Source organism: Pinus tabuliformis, chromosome 9 (assembly GCF_031772625.1).
Source record: "Pinus tabuliformis cultivar Carrire ecotype Pingquan chromosome 9, CPIR1, whole genome shotgun sequence".
Taxonomy (NCBI): Eukaryota; Viridiplantae; Streptophyta; class Pinopsida; order Pinales; family Pinaceae; genus Pinus; species Pinus tabuliformis.
Window position 1 is genome coordinate 1,962,116,274 of NC_142307.1, and position 16,428 is coordinate 1,962,132,701.

Consider the following 16,428-nt stretch of genomic DNA (forward strand, 5'->3'; position numbering starts at 1 on the left):
GCTCTGCAAGATCGCACACTGACTTCGTACATTAAGCATTCCAATGACAATCTAAACGCAGGGATCGCGAATATCCAAGCTACGCTAAACAAGGAATTCAGCAGGCCAAAATCAGAGACACAGTCGATCATTGGATTTAAGGAAATCGCGATGCTTCAAGGCGAGACCCCCTGGGAGCTGGATCAGAAACTGAAGTGTACAATTCGTGAAGCCAATATGACCTTGACGAATGGGCAACGCTGCGCATGGTTTGTAGCATCGTTAACGCCGCATCTAAGGAACGCGTTGTCATAGCAGAAGCTAACCACTCAGGCCAAGGCCTTGGAGATCGCAATGAGACTGCACGAGACCCCGATAAAAGATCCTAACCTGGGGGTTCAACAGATCCATGTGCAGTTGAAAATCTTGTGCCTTGAGATGCAGAGTTTGAAACAAGATAGCATGGCTCGCCCAGAAGCGTGCAAAGAGGTATGGTGCGTAAAGTGCAAAGGCCAGGGACATGACAATGACCATTGTCCAGTCTTCGCAAACTATCTGACGAACCATTGAGACCGGACCCACAAGCAGGATCGAGCGCGGCGCCTACATTATGGTGCGTGATTTGTCAGATAGGAGGGAAGCATGCCACAGATAATTGCAATATATTACAGAAATATACGCAGAATTCCCAGCAGTTGTTTTGTAATTTCTGCAGGTCAGTAGGCCACGATGAGTGCACTTGTAAAAGTTATGAACTGATGATGGATCAAACTCCTACCTATAGAGTTCAGACCGAAACACGAGCCCTCGATCAAAATGCAGGGATGGCGCGCACTGGATTTCAGGGGCGCAGACGAGGTCGAGGTGGAATGGGACCAAGAAGAGGTCGCGGACAGCTGATATGTTACAATTGCAGAGGGCCAAGGCATTATGCCCGCGATTGTACAAATCCAACGAGACCATCATGCTTATATTGTACTCAGTTTAATCATGACACGGAGGATTGTCCCACGCTGATAGTGAGGTTGTGCAATAAAGGAGCACTCCAACCTCCCCCGACTCAGAACCTATAAACAATGAGGTCTGAGCTGCGCGAGGAAGACCCGAATGTAAATATCGTGCTCCGAAGTGATATAACGACAAGAGATGACAAAGGCAAGCAGCGCGAAGAGAGTGCCTGGGTTCGCAAGGCTCCAACAAAGGAACCAGAATTTGATTTAGAGCGTGCTAAGGAGACATTCATGGAAGCTAAGAAGGGCTTTGTGGATGCCTCCACTTCAGGAAGTAAAGACAAACTGGAACCGGAAATGGGCCCATCAATGCTCACTACATTTTTGAAGACATGCATAAAGTTGTTGCGTGACAGCAAAGTTGTGAAGGGACTGCAAGAACTCATCACTAGATGTGTTGGAACCACGCCAGGAGAACCGCGCGTAGTCCAAAAGCTCGGGAAGCACACAACGCGAACAGGAAGAGAGATGAGATTGATCGCGTAGATCGGGGAATATGAAATGGATCAAGTGATTTTGGATCTAGGATTGGATGCGAACGTCCTGCCAAAGCAGACATGGGAGCGCATGGGCAGGCCTGCGCTGCAATGGTCTCCTATTCAATTGCGAATGGTGAACCAGCAAAAGATCCTACCTATGGGAAGATTGCAGGGAATAACGGTAGATATCGAAGGTGCGAGCGCGCTTGCAGATTTCGAAGTGATAGAGATTGTTGATGACAACAATCCCTATCCCACGCTATTGGGAATAGATTGGGCCACTGACATGAATGGAGTGATAAATCTAAAGAAGTGCGACATGATTTTCGAGAAAAAGTCACTGCGCATAGTGGTACCTTTAGAACCTGCAAAAGGATCGCGCTACACAGAGCCAGTGCGCGACTATGATAGCGACAACGATCTAGACTGTATCTACAAGATAATCGCGCGGGAGCAGGACTGGGTAAATCCAACAGCGGATGGCAGACTCTCGTGGGAGAATGAAAGCTCCTGCACCTCAGATTCAGACGAGGAAATAGAATGATGGCAGAACCGGTTACACGAGGTAACCACGCTCAACTGTAACATGATGACAAGGTCGCTGCATTACGTGGCAACAGAGGTAAGAGATCTGCCTATGTATGACGGGTTGAGCGAGGTGGATGATTTCCTGAACAAATTTGAAAGAGAAGTACCGGAATAGCAGCATTTCGACGCTCTAAAATGGGTACTGCGCGCTACGCCCGCAAGATGGTGGGGTACGCATCAAAGAAGTTTTGAGGACTGGCGCGAATGCAGAAGGATGATGCGCATGCAGTTTGGAAAGCCTCAGATGCGAATGAAAGTCGAGTATGACAGACGAAACAACTCGCACGCCCACCTTTCCAAATGGGTACAGGCGTATGGTGCGCAACCTGCATGAACACACACCATCCCCGTGATAGGAAACACGACCGACAAGTAGGAGCGGGCAAGACAATGGCGTGAACGACCCCTCCGGTTGGGACCAGGAAGTATGGTAAGACCAAGCACGCAGAAGCTTTTGACAAAATACGCGAAGCACTAAACACAGTCCACCATGTGAAACGAACTGATTGGGACCTGCGCGTACCAGCGGTTCTCTGGGCTTATAGGACCATGTGCAAAACCCTGAACGCGCATGCACTTCCGAAGCTGAAGTATGAAGCAAATGTTGTAATCCCTATGGAGCATGCAAAGCCTAGTCCGCGCATAGTAGCACCAGTAGATACGAGGGTTCGCGAAGCCCGGAAAGAAGGGATCACACAGCCGCAAGAAACAGAACGCATGGGACTTGAGGAAGAAATTCAACAAGGAAACCTTAGACTCCACAAACTTGAAGAAGAAAGGGTACGGTTAAGGAAGAAAAGCGCTTTGATGGACACGGAAGTCAAGAAGATGGAGGACGAAATAAAGAAATATTTTCTCGGCAAAAAGACCAGAATGGTAAGGCAGGGTGCGTGCGATCACGATGACAGGGTTAAGGCCTATTGCCGCAAATTGATCAGTCTGATGCCTTGGCTTGGACCGCATATTGCTAAGCATAATGACCAGGGTAGCGCGTTGCAAGTAATAAAGTACGCGATGCCGACCATAATAGTAAAAGGTAGAGATTCTCCAAGCAACATGATGAATGATCGGATGAAACTTTTCACGGGTGGTGCAACCACCTGACTAGCCGAGGGAAGGACAGTCTTAGCACTCCAGGCAGTTGGAAGGGAGCACGGGACTATAAACTATTCTGCCCAAGAGCTGCGCGATATTGGAGATGCGCGCAAAAGCATTGAGTCACAAAGTCCACGACCGTGCACGGGGGGCTGCGCTGTCGCGCTGGTTGCCAAAAAGCGACCGTTGAAGTCACTATTCACGATGGGGTGCTCGACTTGAGGCCAAATGGAGCGGGCGGCAGGCATTTAAGACGCGATTTATGGGCAAAATCTGGGAAAATCTGTCGCCAAGGGAGCATTAATGAACCGGATTTAGGGGGAACGGTCGAATTCAAATTCCAAAAGCGTTATAAAATACAAAGGGCTACCCAGCAAACAACACTTAGTCATTTGTGAATTGAGCGGTCGAGCAAAACCCTGATTGTTGTGAGCCGAGCGTTGATTAAGCCCCTGAATTCGCGAGTGATAGATTGTTGCACAGATACAATGGCAACAGTTAAGGATGGTATGGAGATAGCAGAAGTGACCGCTGAGGAGGCCACGCAGGCCCTAACTGTGGGGGATGTTCCAGAAGGCGCCGGGATTATGGCAGAAATCCCAAAATGACCGCGCACGCCAAGACCCAAGAAGGGAAAACAAGCAATGGCTCCCGTGCACGTGTCCCCGCGGAACCCGCTGTGCAGCAAACTGTCGATGAAGGAAAAGGGGAAAGCTGTCACTATAGAAACAGACGAAGAAGAAGAAGATCTGCAGGATCTTATCATCGCAGAAGAAGAGGATGAAGGCATGGAGGTGGATACTCAGCCTACGCACTCTGCGACAAAACTGCCCGCCTATGTCCCCTCGCGAAAAGGGAAGGCCAAAGTGCCCAAGGACCTGGACGAGACCAAGAGCTCACTCCAGACCCCGCTCCTCCCAGATGGCATTATGTTTGAAGGCATGCACCTGGGCCACGTGCCGAGCCTGAAATTCGAAGATTGGGACCTCGCTGACCACGAGAAGTTCCCTCACCTTGAGACCGGAAACCTCATGAAGCAGAACACTGCGAGGGGGGTGACAGCATTAGAGCCGTGGAAGTGGTTGCACGGAGTGGAAAAGGCCGGGCTACTGAACCTACTCTGAGTGTCGCATTTCCATCGCGCCCCAATAACCATTTTCGTCATCAGGCAGCTGCTCTGCCTAGTGCATGATGGGTGTTTATGGCTGGAGGAGCCCATCCCCATCACGGCAGACTTGATTCATCGCGTCTCCCAACTTCCATACAAAGGAGAGGACCCCGCGACCATATCGGAAGGGAAGGGCAGTGATTTGGCCATCGCAGAGGCCATGAAGAAGAAGTATAAGTTGGAAAAGAAGAAGAGGGGCTACGCCATCTCCAGCATCAAGGACAAAGCAGTGCGCGTGGCAACCCAAATCCTTGTAGGAAAAGTTATGCGCGAAGGGGGTCCAGTTTAACTGGTCCGAATTCCTCTGCATAGAATTTTTAGAGAATTGTCGCGAAGCCCAGGAACAGGGCAAAACATTCCACTATGCATGGCTGTTGTTGTCCATAGTGCTCGTAGCTGGGGAATTGCCGGAGGATAGTCAATTCCCCATAATTGACAAGGATATACCGGAGGCCGCGAAGTATGCTTCGCTCTGGGCCACAAAGGATGTTAAAAGGATACGCGACAGCAAGATCTTTTGGGTGTTCATGGAGATGAACCTCAGAATGTGGATCAACCATAAGCCGCGGTTGTCACCCACGGTTTACAACAGTCTGCAGAGTTTTGCAGAATTTAAGGCAAACATGCATAACATATATATCAAGGTGCGCAAGGACCCGACTAAACAGTGGACAAAGCTACCCTTTGTAGCCACCGATGACGCCATTTTCAATGTCCTGGAGGCATGGCCGCTAGAATGGCGCGCCCCAAACATTGCAGAAATCGAGAAGTCGGCAGCGCAAAAGAAGAAAGACAAGGCCAAGCTGCGCATCGCACAGTTGGCCGAAAAACGAAGGAAGGAAACAGCAGCAATAGAAGTGCAGACAGCGCAGGACGCGGCACAGAAAGCAGCTGAGCAGGAAAAGGCCACAGTAGTAGCAGCAACACAGGAAGCAGCCACAAAGGCGGGCGAGGACCAAACAACGCCTTCGCAGGGGCAGGAAGCAGAAACAGAAGAAGAAGGCGCGGACCCACGAACCACGTCAACACAGCTGAAGCGCTAGCACCCAGCAGAGCGAGTAGGGTCACGGAAGAAGGTCAAGGCCTCGAAATTGTCCATTGACCCGATCACCCTAACTAAGGGTGATCTACATGACATCGGCGAGACGGTGCACGATGTCACCAATGAGGCTCTCCAAGATTTCATGCAGGAGAACTATATTGTGTTGGGGACCCTCAGAGCACAGTTACAGGAATTACAGGTGCGCCCCCCTCAGGTTGGTACCCTTTCGACCAACCTCGCAGTCGGATCCACAGCAACAGAGCAGATGTTGCACGCGCGGATGACAAACACAATAGTGCTGCCAGAAGGGGCACTAGTGACATCAAATGAGGCCGACAGGCCTTCGGTTAGCGCGTTGAAAGGTCTCGGTGTTAATATAGCTGCCCTCCTGCGCAAGACATTATATATGTTGCAGGATGGGATAACTGCAGAGCTACGAGCTAGGCGCGCTCCATTAGTGAGCAGAAAATCAATATGGAACAACTAAGCTTGCAGCGCGACGAATTGGTGTCGCAAAATCAACAGCTGGTACAGGTGATAGACGATGCTTGCCAAAGCGTCCCGGAGCTGGCCATCCCAACAGATATACCAGCGGAGGCGTGGATCCACAGGTTAGCAGTAGGGGTCCGCAAGGCCAGGGAGGAAATGACAAAGGTTCAGCTGGAGCTGAATCTTCAGATCGCCGAGCTACGGTTAAAGGCGCAGCCATCCACTCCCTCAGAAGTTAGAGAACAGCGCGCTAGCGCTATCACAGCGGGATTGGAGGAAATCGGAGGTGCAATGCGAGATTGCACCAGCATGTTGGAAGAATCACTTGAGGTCCTCACAACTTTGCAGGAGGACCCCAACATCCAGTGCTTAGAGACAGAGGCACGAGAACTCCAACAGCAGTATGACAGTGTCCGAGGAACTGCGCAGACGGTGGTCCTCACTCAAGCGGCTTGCGCGGATGCAACAGGCTAAAGCACTGAAGGAGCAGGTGGACGTGGCACAACATAAGGAAGCAGTCCTAAAAGCGCACGTCCAGCCTTGGATCGACGAGGCCTTCACCATCACGGCAGACATTGAAGGCAAGCTCGCACACATGCAGGGGATGCACACATTGATGCAAAGAAGCACTCCCGACACAGAGGTCTCGGAACAGCGTATGTAGCAGATCCAGCAAGCAACAGCTCAATGCGTCGCTGACCTTCGCGCAGTTCGAGAACAGTTGGCGAGACTCCGTGCAAAGATCGCCACGCCGACAGAGTGACTCAAGGGTGAGTCACGATGTTTGTGTTGGGGACCTGTTGGGCATGGAATCCCCCCAAGGCATGTTTTGGGGCTCAAAGCCCAAGTTTTGACCGAATCTTGTTATAAAGCTCCGCGAATTGCAGGCGCAGGGCGCGAAAGTATGATAGTCACAGGGTTGTCCGCCCTAGTTTTGTAATGTAATGTCGGCTGGATAGACCTACCCATGGTCCGCAGACCATGGGATTGTATAAATAGAGCGAGGCTCTAAGTGTAAAAGAATGAAGTAGGAAAAAGTCTAAGTGATTGAGTTGCAAGTTGAAGTGTATCTTTGGGTCATAGAGTAGGAGAAGGCTCTACAGTTGAGTGCGTAGAGGCCTAATAGTCCGCAGCTGAGTGCGCGAACCCTTGCAGCTGAGTGCACAGGGCGAAGTCGAGTCTATTACCGAGGAAGGAATTAATAAAGAGAAGTTTTGTTAATATTCTGTGTATCTATTCTTGGGTTAATGAATGATTGATATACTTTGCAAATATATTGTTTATTTACTGCGCGCACCTGTATGAATGGTTTATATTGTTAAGTATACTTAAAGCACTCAAGTAGGCAAATCTAATTAACTAAACATTGGAATACCAATAAGGTCTTGGGTAATAACACAGAGCGCGACGTTCAGCCCCTAGGTAGGGCTACGCGAAGGTAGTATATTAGGCTGCGAAGTACGGGAAAGTGCGCGAAGCAACCTGTGCGCAGGGTCAAACCGCGGACCACTTTAACTCATTAGACATCTCCAGAGTGCGGAAACCTGGTTCTAGCACCCTCCCATACTACTTCGGGCGAGACCTCAGTCCGCGCTCCGCGGACTGTTGCCGAAAGGGCCAGTAGTACCGGGATTTGTTTAGCTAAATTAACTCTCAACCTGGGTCAAGCCCCAAGAAGCCAACAAGTTTAAATGTTTCTTCCAAAGGTATGACATAACTTTCCTCATAGCAAACCCTAGAAACAATTCGAACAAATATATATCAACAAAGCATCTAACAACTTTCAGAATTCATATGTTAGACTTCCCACTAGGGTTTCATACAACTCCTAAATTTCATACATGGGAGTTAATCAATTAAAGCCATTCACAGCTTAGTCATCAACATCACCAGCTTTCACTAGGCTTCGTTGCAAACCCTAGATTTTTCGATCAAACATTAATCACAACTAAAACTCAGATTTCAACGATCTTACACAAATCTCAAATTATCACATTGTCATCAGAGATTTTTACCTCTGCTAAGGTTCAACTCCAAAGCCCTAGAAATTCACAAATACTATCATCCTAGAGAAACAAACATTGACAAGGGCTTAGTTCCAAACCCTAAGATTCATGATCACCAATAAACCGGTCAAACTCATACAGCTAGGACTTCATCGTCATCTATAGGCATTTCATATCATGTGTTAGTCAAACCCAACTTCACAAATATCAATAAGAGTTAGACAAACAAACTTGATTAGACTAGGGTTTGATCAGACAAACACACATTCCAAGGAAATCATTTCTAAGACATTATAAGGGTCTTGCTTACACATTCCACCAAACCCTAATGAGTTAGGGTTTCAATATAGGAACATAGAAAACCCAAAGTTACCAATACTTCAAAGGTTTGGGATTTTAGACTTTATCATTCAATCCTAACAAGTTAGGTCTTCCTGATCATACCAAAATCCCAAACATGACATTATCAACAAAAACTTCAAATAACATTTCTCAATAACCCTAAGCAATTTAGGGTTTTAGACATTCACATTAGCATACCCTTAGGTTAGGGTTTTCCAGAGAACCTGTCTAGGGTTCTATAAAATCAGTTAAGAATATGAGTGGGGTAGATTTATCAAGTGATGAATCACCCAAAATAAGAATCAATATGATTCAATATAGCTAGACATAACAATGTTAGTAATAGATTGTCAAATGAATAAAACATTTAAAGAAATCAATGTTTTGTAGTTTAAGGCATACCTTTTTTCTTGACAAACCTTGTCTTGGGTGGCTCTCTTCCATACTCCTTAAGGATATAGCAGATGTTTCCCTATTCAAGACTATAGAGGGAGAGTGGTGATTAGTATTAATATAATCAAAACTTAAACAAGTACATGAAACCAAAAACTGAAAGGGAATGAGGTACTTATCCCTGGGAGATGTTGGGGGCTCCCTCCAAAGCTTGAGGGATACCTATAAACTTATCAAAACAAAAGAAAATGCCTTCTTCAAAAAAACGTTAAAACCTGTAGATTCTAAAACATCAAACATATGAAATAGGGCATCTAAGACTAAAAACAAAGGACTTAGTAGTGCAGGTTCCTTATGTCAGATTCTTCGGGTTTGGCTTTCTTTGAATCTTCTTCTTCAGCAATGTTAGCATTATCTCTTTCTCTCTTCTTATTTCTTGGGTTGTCGGGACGGTCACTTCTATAGCGACCCTTCTTATGCCATTGATAGCATTCTACCTTGGACATGTCAACTTTCTTCCTTGGTCCTTCTAATTTCTTTCCTTTATGTTAAGCAATGTAGGCATTTGAAACATCTTTAGAATTGGCAACTAATGAGATCCTTAATTCTTCCTAATTGCAAGCAATCCATAGTTCTTCAAAAGTGGGAGCTTCCTTCCAACTGTTAAGACCTGCAACAAATGCACCCCAAGAAGGTGGTAATCCTAATAGAGTAGTGATCACGAGTTCTTTGTCTGGAATGATTTCATCAATGGCCAAAAGATCATCTCTGATTCTTGCTATCTTTACAAAGAAGGAGGCCATTGTGTCTTCTTTAGTCATCTTTGTGGTCCTTAGCTCATTCTTCAAACTTGCTACTTGACCAATGTTCTTAATGGTGAATAACTTTGACAAGGCTTCATACATTTCCTGAGCATGATTGATGTTGGCTATGAATGGGACAAGGTTGTCCTTTATTCCTTCTACCATTAGAGTCATGGCCACCAATTCTAGTTCCCTAAACTTTAATTTGTCAACATCACTGGAGTCTTGAGTAAACTTCTTTACATTTCCTTTGACCAAGTCTAGAACCTTGTTCTTTTCAAGGATGAGGTCAATCCTCTTTTTCCAAGACTTGTAGTTAGAGGCTCCTTCAAGTTTGCTTTCTCCCTTAATTGTATTAGACATTGTCTTTGAAGATGGTAGACTTCTTTCCTTGAATAACCCTTTTGAATGATTCCTTGATTAAGTGCTTGAGACTGCCTTTTTCTTCTTTCTTCACCAAAGCTCTGATACCATGTTAGAAAATCAGAAAGGCAGAAAGATTTTCTTATACTTGATAATTACTTGTGATGTTCTTGACTTCTTATTAGGTTTTATATCTTCTTTCTTTTAGTTCATCAAGCAATTACCAAAGCAAAAGCACATAAAACAATGGACACCAGATATAGGCACTATGCCAGGGCAAAACCCCCCCTCAAGGGGAAAACCCAATCAAAATTCTCTTCCTTTCAATAGTATTCTTTGAGACTCTTCACCCTAGACAAAGACCAAACCTTCCCTCCACACCAAGTCAGCCTCCCAGATCTTCGACCTCTCTTCCAGTAACTTCGACTATGTAGCAGCTTCTGGCATCAGCGAAACTTGGAAGACTTCGATCTCCCAAACTAGGGTACGAGACAAAGAGAGAAAGGCACCAAAATTTCGTTTTTCTTCTTCTCCTTAGACTCCACCCAACTTGCACTTCCTTTGGCTTCCTTAGACCCACTTCGCACTTCGCCAGCTTCCTTAGAGATGTTGAACTTGCTTGAGATGAGATGCTCCAAAAGAATTCGACTTGCTTCTATTTATAGGCTTCAAGCGAGGTCAAATTGATGTACTTAGGCCGACTTGATCTCTTCTAGGCCGACTTGGTGTGGAGGATAAATAAATTACATTTGACTTAATACTAAACCTTTTTACATGATTTAAAAGCCCAAGAAGCGCCTCTTTAAATATACAATGACTCTATAAACTCAATATTAATCCTAAGAGTCCACAATGGGGACTTTGACTAATATAATGATGACCCAAGCATGAAACTCATGCTTTAATAAGTCATTGTTACAATAATAAAAATATTTTTCTTTATTCTTTTGACAAGTACATTTCATGATGACTCAAATACATTAAATGAAGACTGAACCTAGTTACATTTTTCAACAAGTTTGTCCAAAGAATTCAGAAGCCCTCAAACTAGGGTTGTACCACAGCCTTTGCTTCTTCTCTGTTTTCAACAGACCCTACTGCTTCAGGAATAACTCGCTTAGATATTGTCATTGAAGGAAATCTTGACTAGAGTTTCCTTCACAAAACATGTGCCAAAACAAACATCAAAAACAAACAAAGATCGTTGCCTTCCAATTGGTATTTCTGAGCTAGAACAAAGAGAAAAGATAGAATGGTGTCAACTAGTGTGGAATCTTTCACCACCGAAATTGACAAAAAGAGAGAAGTCTTAAAACCCTCAGAGGTAATGGTCAAGAAACAAATGAATTGATCCACACTTGATGCCTCATTCGATCTCAACCCTCTTCTATTTATAGATTTTCCGAGGGCTCCAACAATCTGAGGAGTTGTGTGTGCAACGGTGCAACCCCTAATTTGCCCCAGCTAACCCAATTTTTGCCCAATGTTGCCCCAACATAGGATAAATTGAGTTTTTACCCCTTTAACAAAACTATAGCCTACGAGGTCAGATAGGCTATTACGTCCTCCATAATCCCTCAATTTGGAGAGGACATTACAATGTTCCAGGGACTCACCGTGCCATGTGTCATATACTCGTTTTTTCGTGTCCTTATGTCATGTGACTTAGCTAAATAGCTAAATAACAGATAATATGTTTTTGTCAAAAGAGTTTCCATCTCTTAATAATCTAGATAGGGAAATCCTCTTGTTCAATAAGGAGAGCCTTGGTCTTTTCACATTGAAAATTGCTCCAATACCTATAGCAACACTGTCAACACAGTGTTGTGTACCCTATATGAATTCACAGGATAATTTTGGAGTCTGAGTTGAACCATCAGCAAATGAACATCTAATAACTATTGCCAATAAGGAAGAGATGTCCTACATATTTGGTAAAGTAATGGGTCACCAACTGTAGAAAGTATCCTTTTGTGTCGCTTTATGTATCAATTTATTATGTCCAGCATTGCCTTGCTCCCCCACGAACCCAATCTCTAAAGCTCCCGGACATATCTGAAAGAGATCATCCACAGTGATGGGCCGAACACCAAAATAGAACTCACAAGACACCTCATTAGTAAAATGTGTTTCCACTATTTGAAAATGAAAAAAGAACTTTGAACGAGTTCTTGCCCTTAAAGATACCCATGGTGGCTGGGGAAATGATCAATGCAGAATCATAGACATTTTATTCTCATTTTTACCACCATTTTTCATCCTGCAGTTATGATGATATCAACTCGCTTCCAAACATTTTATTAGCGGCATTATTAAATTCCCCATGTATGAGCAGTCCCTTTTATCTTGGCGTCTTAGTTAAATATGAGCTATTACATGCCTCAGGAGACATGGCATGGGAATTATCTAAGTTTAAATCTGATTTAGCATTACAGATTGCAGCTAGGGAAAAATATTTACCATCTAAAACATTATTTAATATCAATAATGGTTCTCTTTGAGGATTTTCCACAAGTATTATTCTTCGTTGTTGTCAAATATTCCACATCTCGTAGTGAAATTAAAATTTCCATTTCAGATGTTTCAAAACATTTAAGTGTGTGTTTTGAGTCTTGACCTCTTTACATTACTTGCTTAGTGGGAAAATCCTAAGTTTTTCTTAGCTATTTTGGCCAATAGAGTTTCAACGTATCAGCATATATCAGATGTGTTTATCACTCTTGTCTGATCATAACTTAACATACAAACTTTTTCATTAGAAGATCATCATTTGGAGGTCAAAATGAAGGTATTTGGATATAAAAGTGCCAATTTTTCTGCCTTTACTAGACGTTTGCCATTCCCGTTTCCAGAAACTCATTTCCTGCCATTCCTGTTTCCTATTTCCAATATTTTGCACAAATGACATTTTTATCAATGCTCCTACGCAATGGGCTTCCTTATTAACTTAGGATTCTTTTATTTCTTAACAAAATGTGTACTTAAAGTTTGAAATTTTTCTTCAAATAAAACATTCAAGGATCGCATTATTAATTTATCGAAACTCAAATATGGAAAATTTGGGCTGTAAGCAGAGGTGACTGTCAAACTCTAATTTTGTTCATACCAGAAACTTAAAAGTTAAAACTACATGAATGAAGCCCAAATGTCAAAAGACTCAAAAGTATGGTTAAAACATTTCAGTTGTACTGAATTCAAACCTGAGGCTCGTATTTCCTTTCTAGCAGGAGCATTAAAATATGGCCCCAGTGAAAATGAAGTTTCCATGTCCATCCTCTTGGTTTGGGATCCTATTGAGTTCATGATCCTCCCCACGTCAAACCTTTCCTGTGAAACATTCAAAATATTCTCTCCAATTTGAAGTGATGTGGATCTCTCCACTTTCTCTTGCTCTGGACTTCCTTGATGATCAAATATCTGCATAGATGCCCCTTCCTTATCAATTTCTTCCTCTGTAATTTTAGAACCTTTCATTCCCTTTTGTTCAATTCCTTGTTTGCGCTTGTTAACTACTTTTTCAAATGCCTGATTTTCAAATAATTGATCATCATTAACAGAATTCTCACAGAGGGGAAATGGCATTACTGTCCGAAAAGAACCTTCTTTCCATGGAACAAAAGGAATGTGACTTTGCACTGTACTCTTAAATCCTCTATTTTCTCCAAAATATTCTTGAAAATATGGTATGTTTTGTGCACCCTCATCTGCTGACACTTCTCTAACAAAATGCTTACTTTCCTGATTTGAGTTAGCCCGTTCTTTGATGTTCAGCTCTCTATCAAACATAGCACCTGCAACTTGAGAACATGTTTTCTTGTCATGTCCTGACAAACTAATCTGCCCTCCATGCAACTTCAAGCTTCCATCCCATTTCATGCTGGCATGGCTGTCACCATCCACTCGTGACACTGGGTCTATCCTAGCTTTCCACTCTTCTGTGCTATGCCTTCTTGAAGGATCACGTAGCTCTGGGCAGCCCTCGTCAACTATTGCTCCTTTTTGTGTCTCATAAAACTTGTCTTTTGCCTGACCTGATTTATTTCTTAATCTCTCTTCACTTTCAAACACCTCATTGGAGACAGCATTTAGCACCAAAACTTGCTCCTCTGAAGAATTGTGGTCAAACTTTTTTTTGGACAGCATATTATCCTTCTGAAACATGAACCCCTCTTCACCGGCTCCTGCAGAATCTTGCAATTGTTTCGGTACAGAAGGAGTTTTACTGCATATCCAAGCTTCATCTGCATAGTCGTCTTCTAAGGCAGACATCTGCTTCGCTTCAGAAACAACCTGTTCAGTTTTCTGATCTCTGCGCTCTCCAGAAGGCTCATATTTAGAGGAATAGCATCCCAACTCCTTCACTAGAAGTTCTGAATCTCTTGATTTGTTTAACATGGCCTTGCGAGAAAAAAGAAAAGACCTTGATTTTTCAGCTTCATCCTTGAGGCCATCCACGCCATTCTCAAAGGATGTTCCTCTGTTCAAGTGATATGGTCTATCATCTTCAATGTGCATATATCCAGCATCTCTCCACTCGGGCCCCCGCCCTCCATTGTAGATTTCATTGTGCCTTGCTCCACTTTCTTGTTTCAAGTCATCTGAAAGTGAGAGGGAATCAGAGCCATTTGAACTCAGTCGTGTCATCAACTCGGATCGTAAAGCAGCTTCTGCATTTTTGAAGTGATTATTTTCCAAAAATTCCAATATATTGTGCACAAATTCTGCCATTTGTACAGTAGAATTCCCTTATATTTAGAGAGACAGGCAATTCTACAACAGCATCAACGTGCCAACCAAGCATTCCACTGGTCAAGTGCATATTCTCTGCGGTTCGGAGATAATGGATAGCGAAAAGACCCCATATAATTATATAATTATAGGTCTACAGAATCTGAGAGAGCAGTTTGCAAAAGGAAAATTGGAATAAATGGGGAAAAAATCCGCAAAAGCAACTTGTTTTTAATGTTACATGTTCGACCTGTCTGAACCCTTTTTGGTTAAAGAGGGTACAGGAGTCCTGACAATATCAGCTGTACAATCAGATGACCTTTGTCTACCAAGATGTAATTAAGGATATCAATTCCATCAAAGCCACCTGAAACTTGCACCTAATCAGCAATAACAACATCAATATAGGCACTACCATTAATAGGACCTCCGCATTAGCATGTTTGCAGCCTCAACAGCCAACACCTCGGAAAGAATCCAACAAACCCGTTACCAAAGGATCACACCTGCTCGATTTTTGAACCTGGGCCATCATTTTGGCAAGCGGTTTCCACAAGCCAACGGATGCCACTATCACAAGAAAAGGTATTACTTTAAGAAACCTCTAGCTATGAATTTCACAAAGGTAGAATTTCACAAAGATCTCGAAGGTAGCTTTCACAGAGAAGGAATGTCTATTTGTTTTCAAGCAACATGAGGATTGATCTTGTTCAATTGAATTACCTAACTGGTTTAGAAAATTCAAAATTATTTTCAGACTTACCAGAAAGCGTCTGGTACCCATGACACCTTGTGAACCGCTCCGCCATTACTGTAGGCTACGTTTGCGGGTGCTCATGGCTAATAGACGAGCAATTCTGTGAAATTCGACCCTGTGATCGCACCTTGTGATCACTGAGTTTGGGAATTCTTCGACAATCCAGGGTAACCGACATCATTTCAGAAAATCTTTAGCCTTACTTTGACTTCTACGCCCTCTTGTGGAATTTTGCTTTTGACATAGTTCTGTAATTGGTAGTCAAAAACGGGAACAGTGATGCTTGAGAGACACTCCGTTGGCTTAGAACATTGGCATATTTTTTTAATAAATAAATAAATTGAAACATTTTATTTAATTATAATGTTTTAAATTTGAAGAAAGTTGTTTTATTTAGTCTTAGTCACATAAAGGCTTTAAACTATTTTTAATTATAAGTTAATGGCTTAAAATTGATGGACATCTAATAAGTTAGATGATGTGGTTTTTTAAAATAAAAATGGCTATGTGACGACCGATATTCATGTATAGTAGTTAATCAACATTCTCTTTTTAAATGTGACATGTATGGGATTTAAGTTAAATGTTATTGTCTTGGATAGAGTGATTAAGGTGGCCAAAGATTTTATATTTATTATCATAGTTAACAATATTCGTGAATAGTGATTTTGAGAGATTTGCAAAAGTATGTTAGGGGAGTTTTGATAATTGTAATTTTGTTAATTTATTAACATTCAATTCAATGACAGGTTATTAATGTTCGATTTATTGGGATTTTACATGCCACATAAAGTCTTTTCAGCAAAAATGGAGGCAAAGAGAATTATCTTTAGGTGGCCTCGATAGTTCATTTTCCTACTTCCTTCACCAGATCTCCCTTCGTGCTTAACGAGCTACAGTCAGTTGTCAACGACATTCTCCATGTTGAGCTTGTTTTTCCAATGGCTTAGCTCTATGGCCAACCTTGCATCTAAGAAGGGAAGGTTGGCACAACAATGTTATTTCCTCTTCCCAAACAAGGGAAGGCAGTGTACGTGGCACTCTAATTCTTCTAGAATTTACTCCAATGTCAAGTCACACAAGGTTTCACTATGTTGGTCACGTCGTGCCAACAAAGGAGCGATGCCCTATAGGCGAGCCCCCTTCGAAGCCTACTGTTCAATATGAGCTTAGGTATGTTTGGATT

The 16,428-nt window shown here is 43.3% G+C and overlaps 1 protein-coding gene across 2 annotated transcripts in view; it reads right to left on the reverse strand.

Moving 5' to 3' along the window:
- LOC149156842 (uncharacterized) overlaps positions 1-15,535 on the reverse strand; it is a 45,016-nt gene extending 29,481 nt beyond the window's left edge. Inside the window, exons 1-2 of one of the 2 annotated variants that reach the window (XM_089438669.1) lie at positions 15,249-15,535; positions 12,958-15,055 (exon numbers count right to left, since the gene is read on the reverse strand). In XM_089438669.1, coding sequence (XP_089294795.1) covers positions 12,958-14,485 — 1,528 coding nt within the window. In that variant the 5' untranslated portion in view covers positions 14,486-15,055; positions 15,249-15,535. The remainder of the gene's footprint in view (positions 1-12,957; positions 15,056-15,248) is intronic. The other variant, XM_089438670.1, reaches the window with a different exon arrangement.
- Positions 15,536-16,428: the final 893 nt, after the last annotated feature.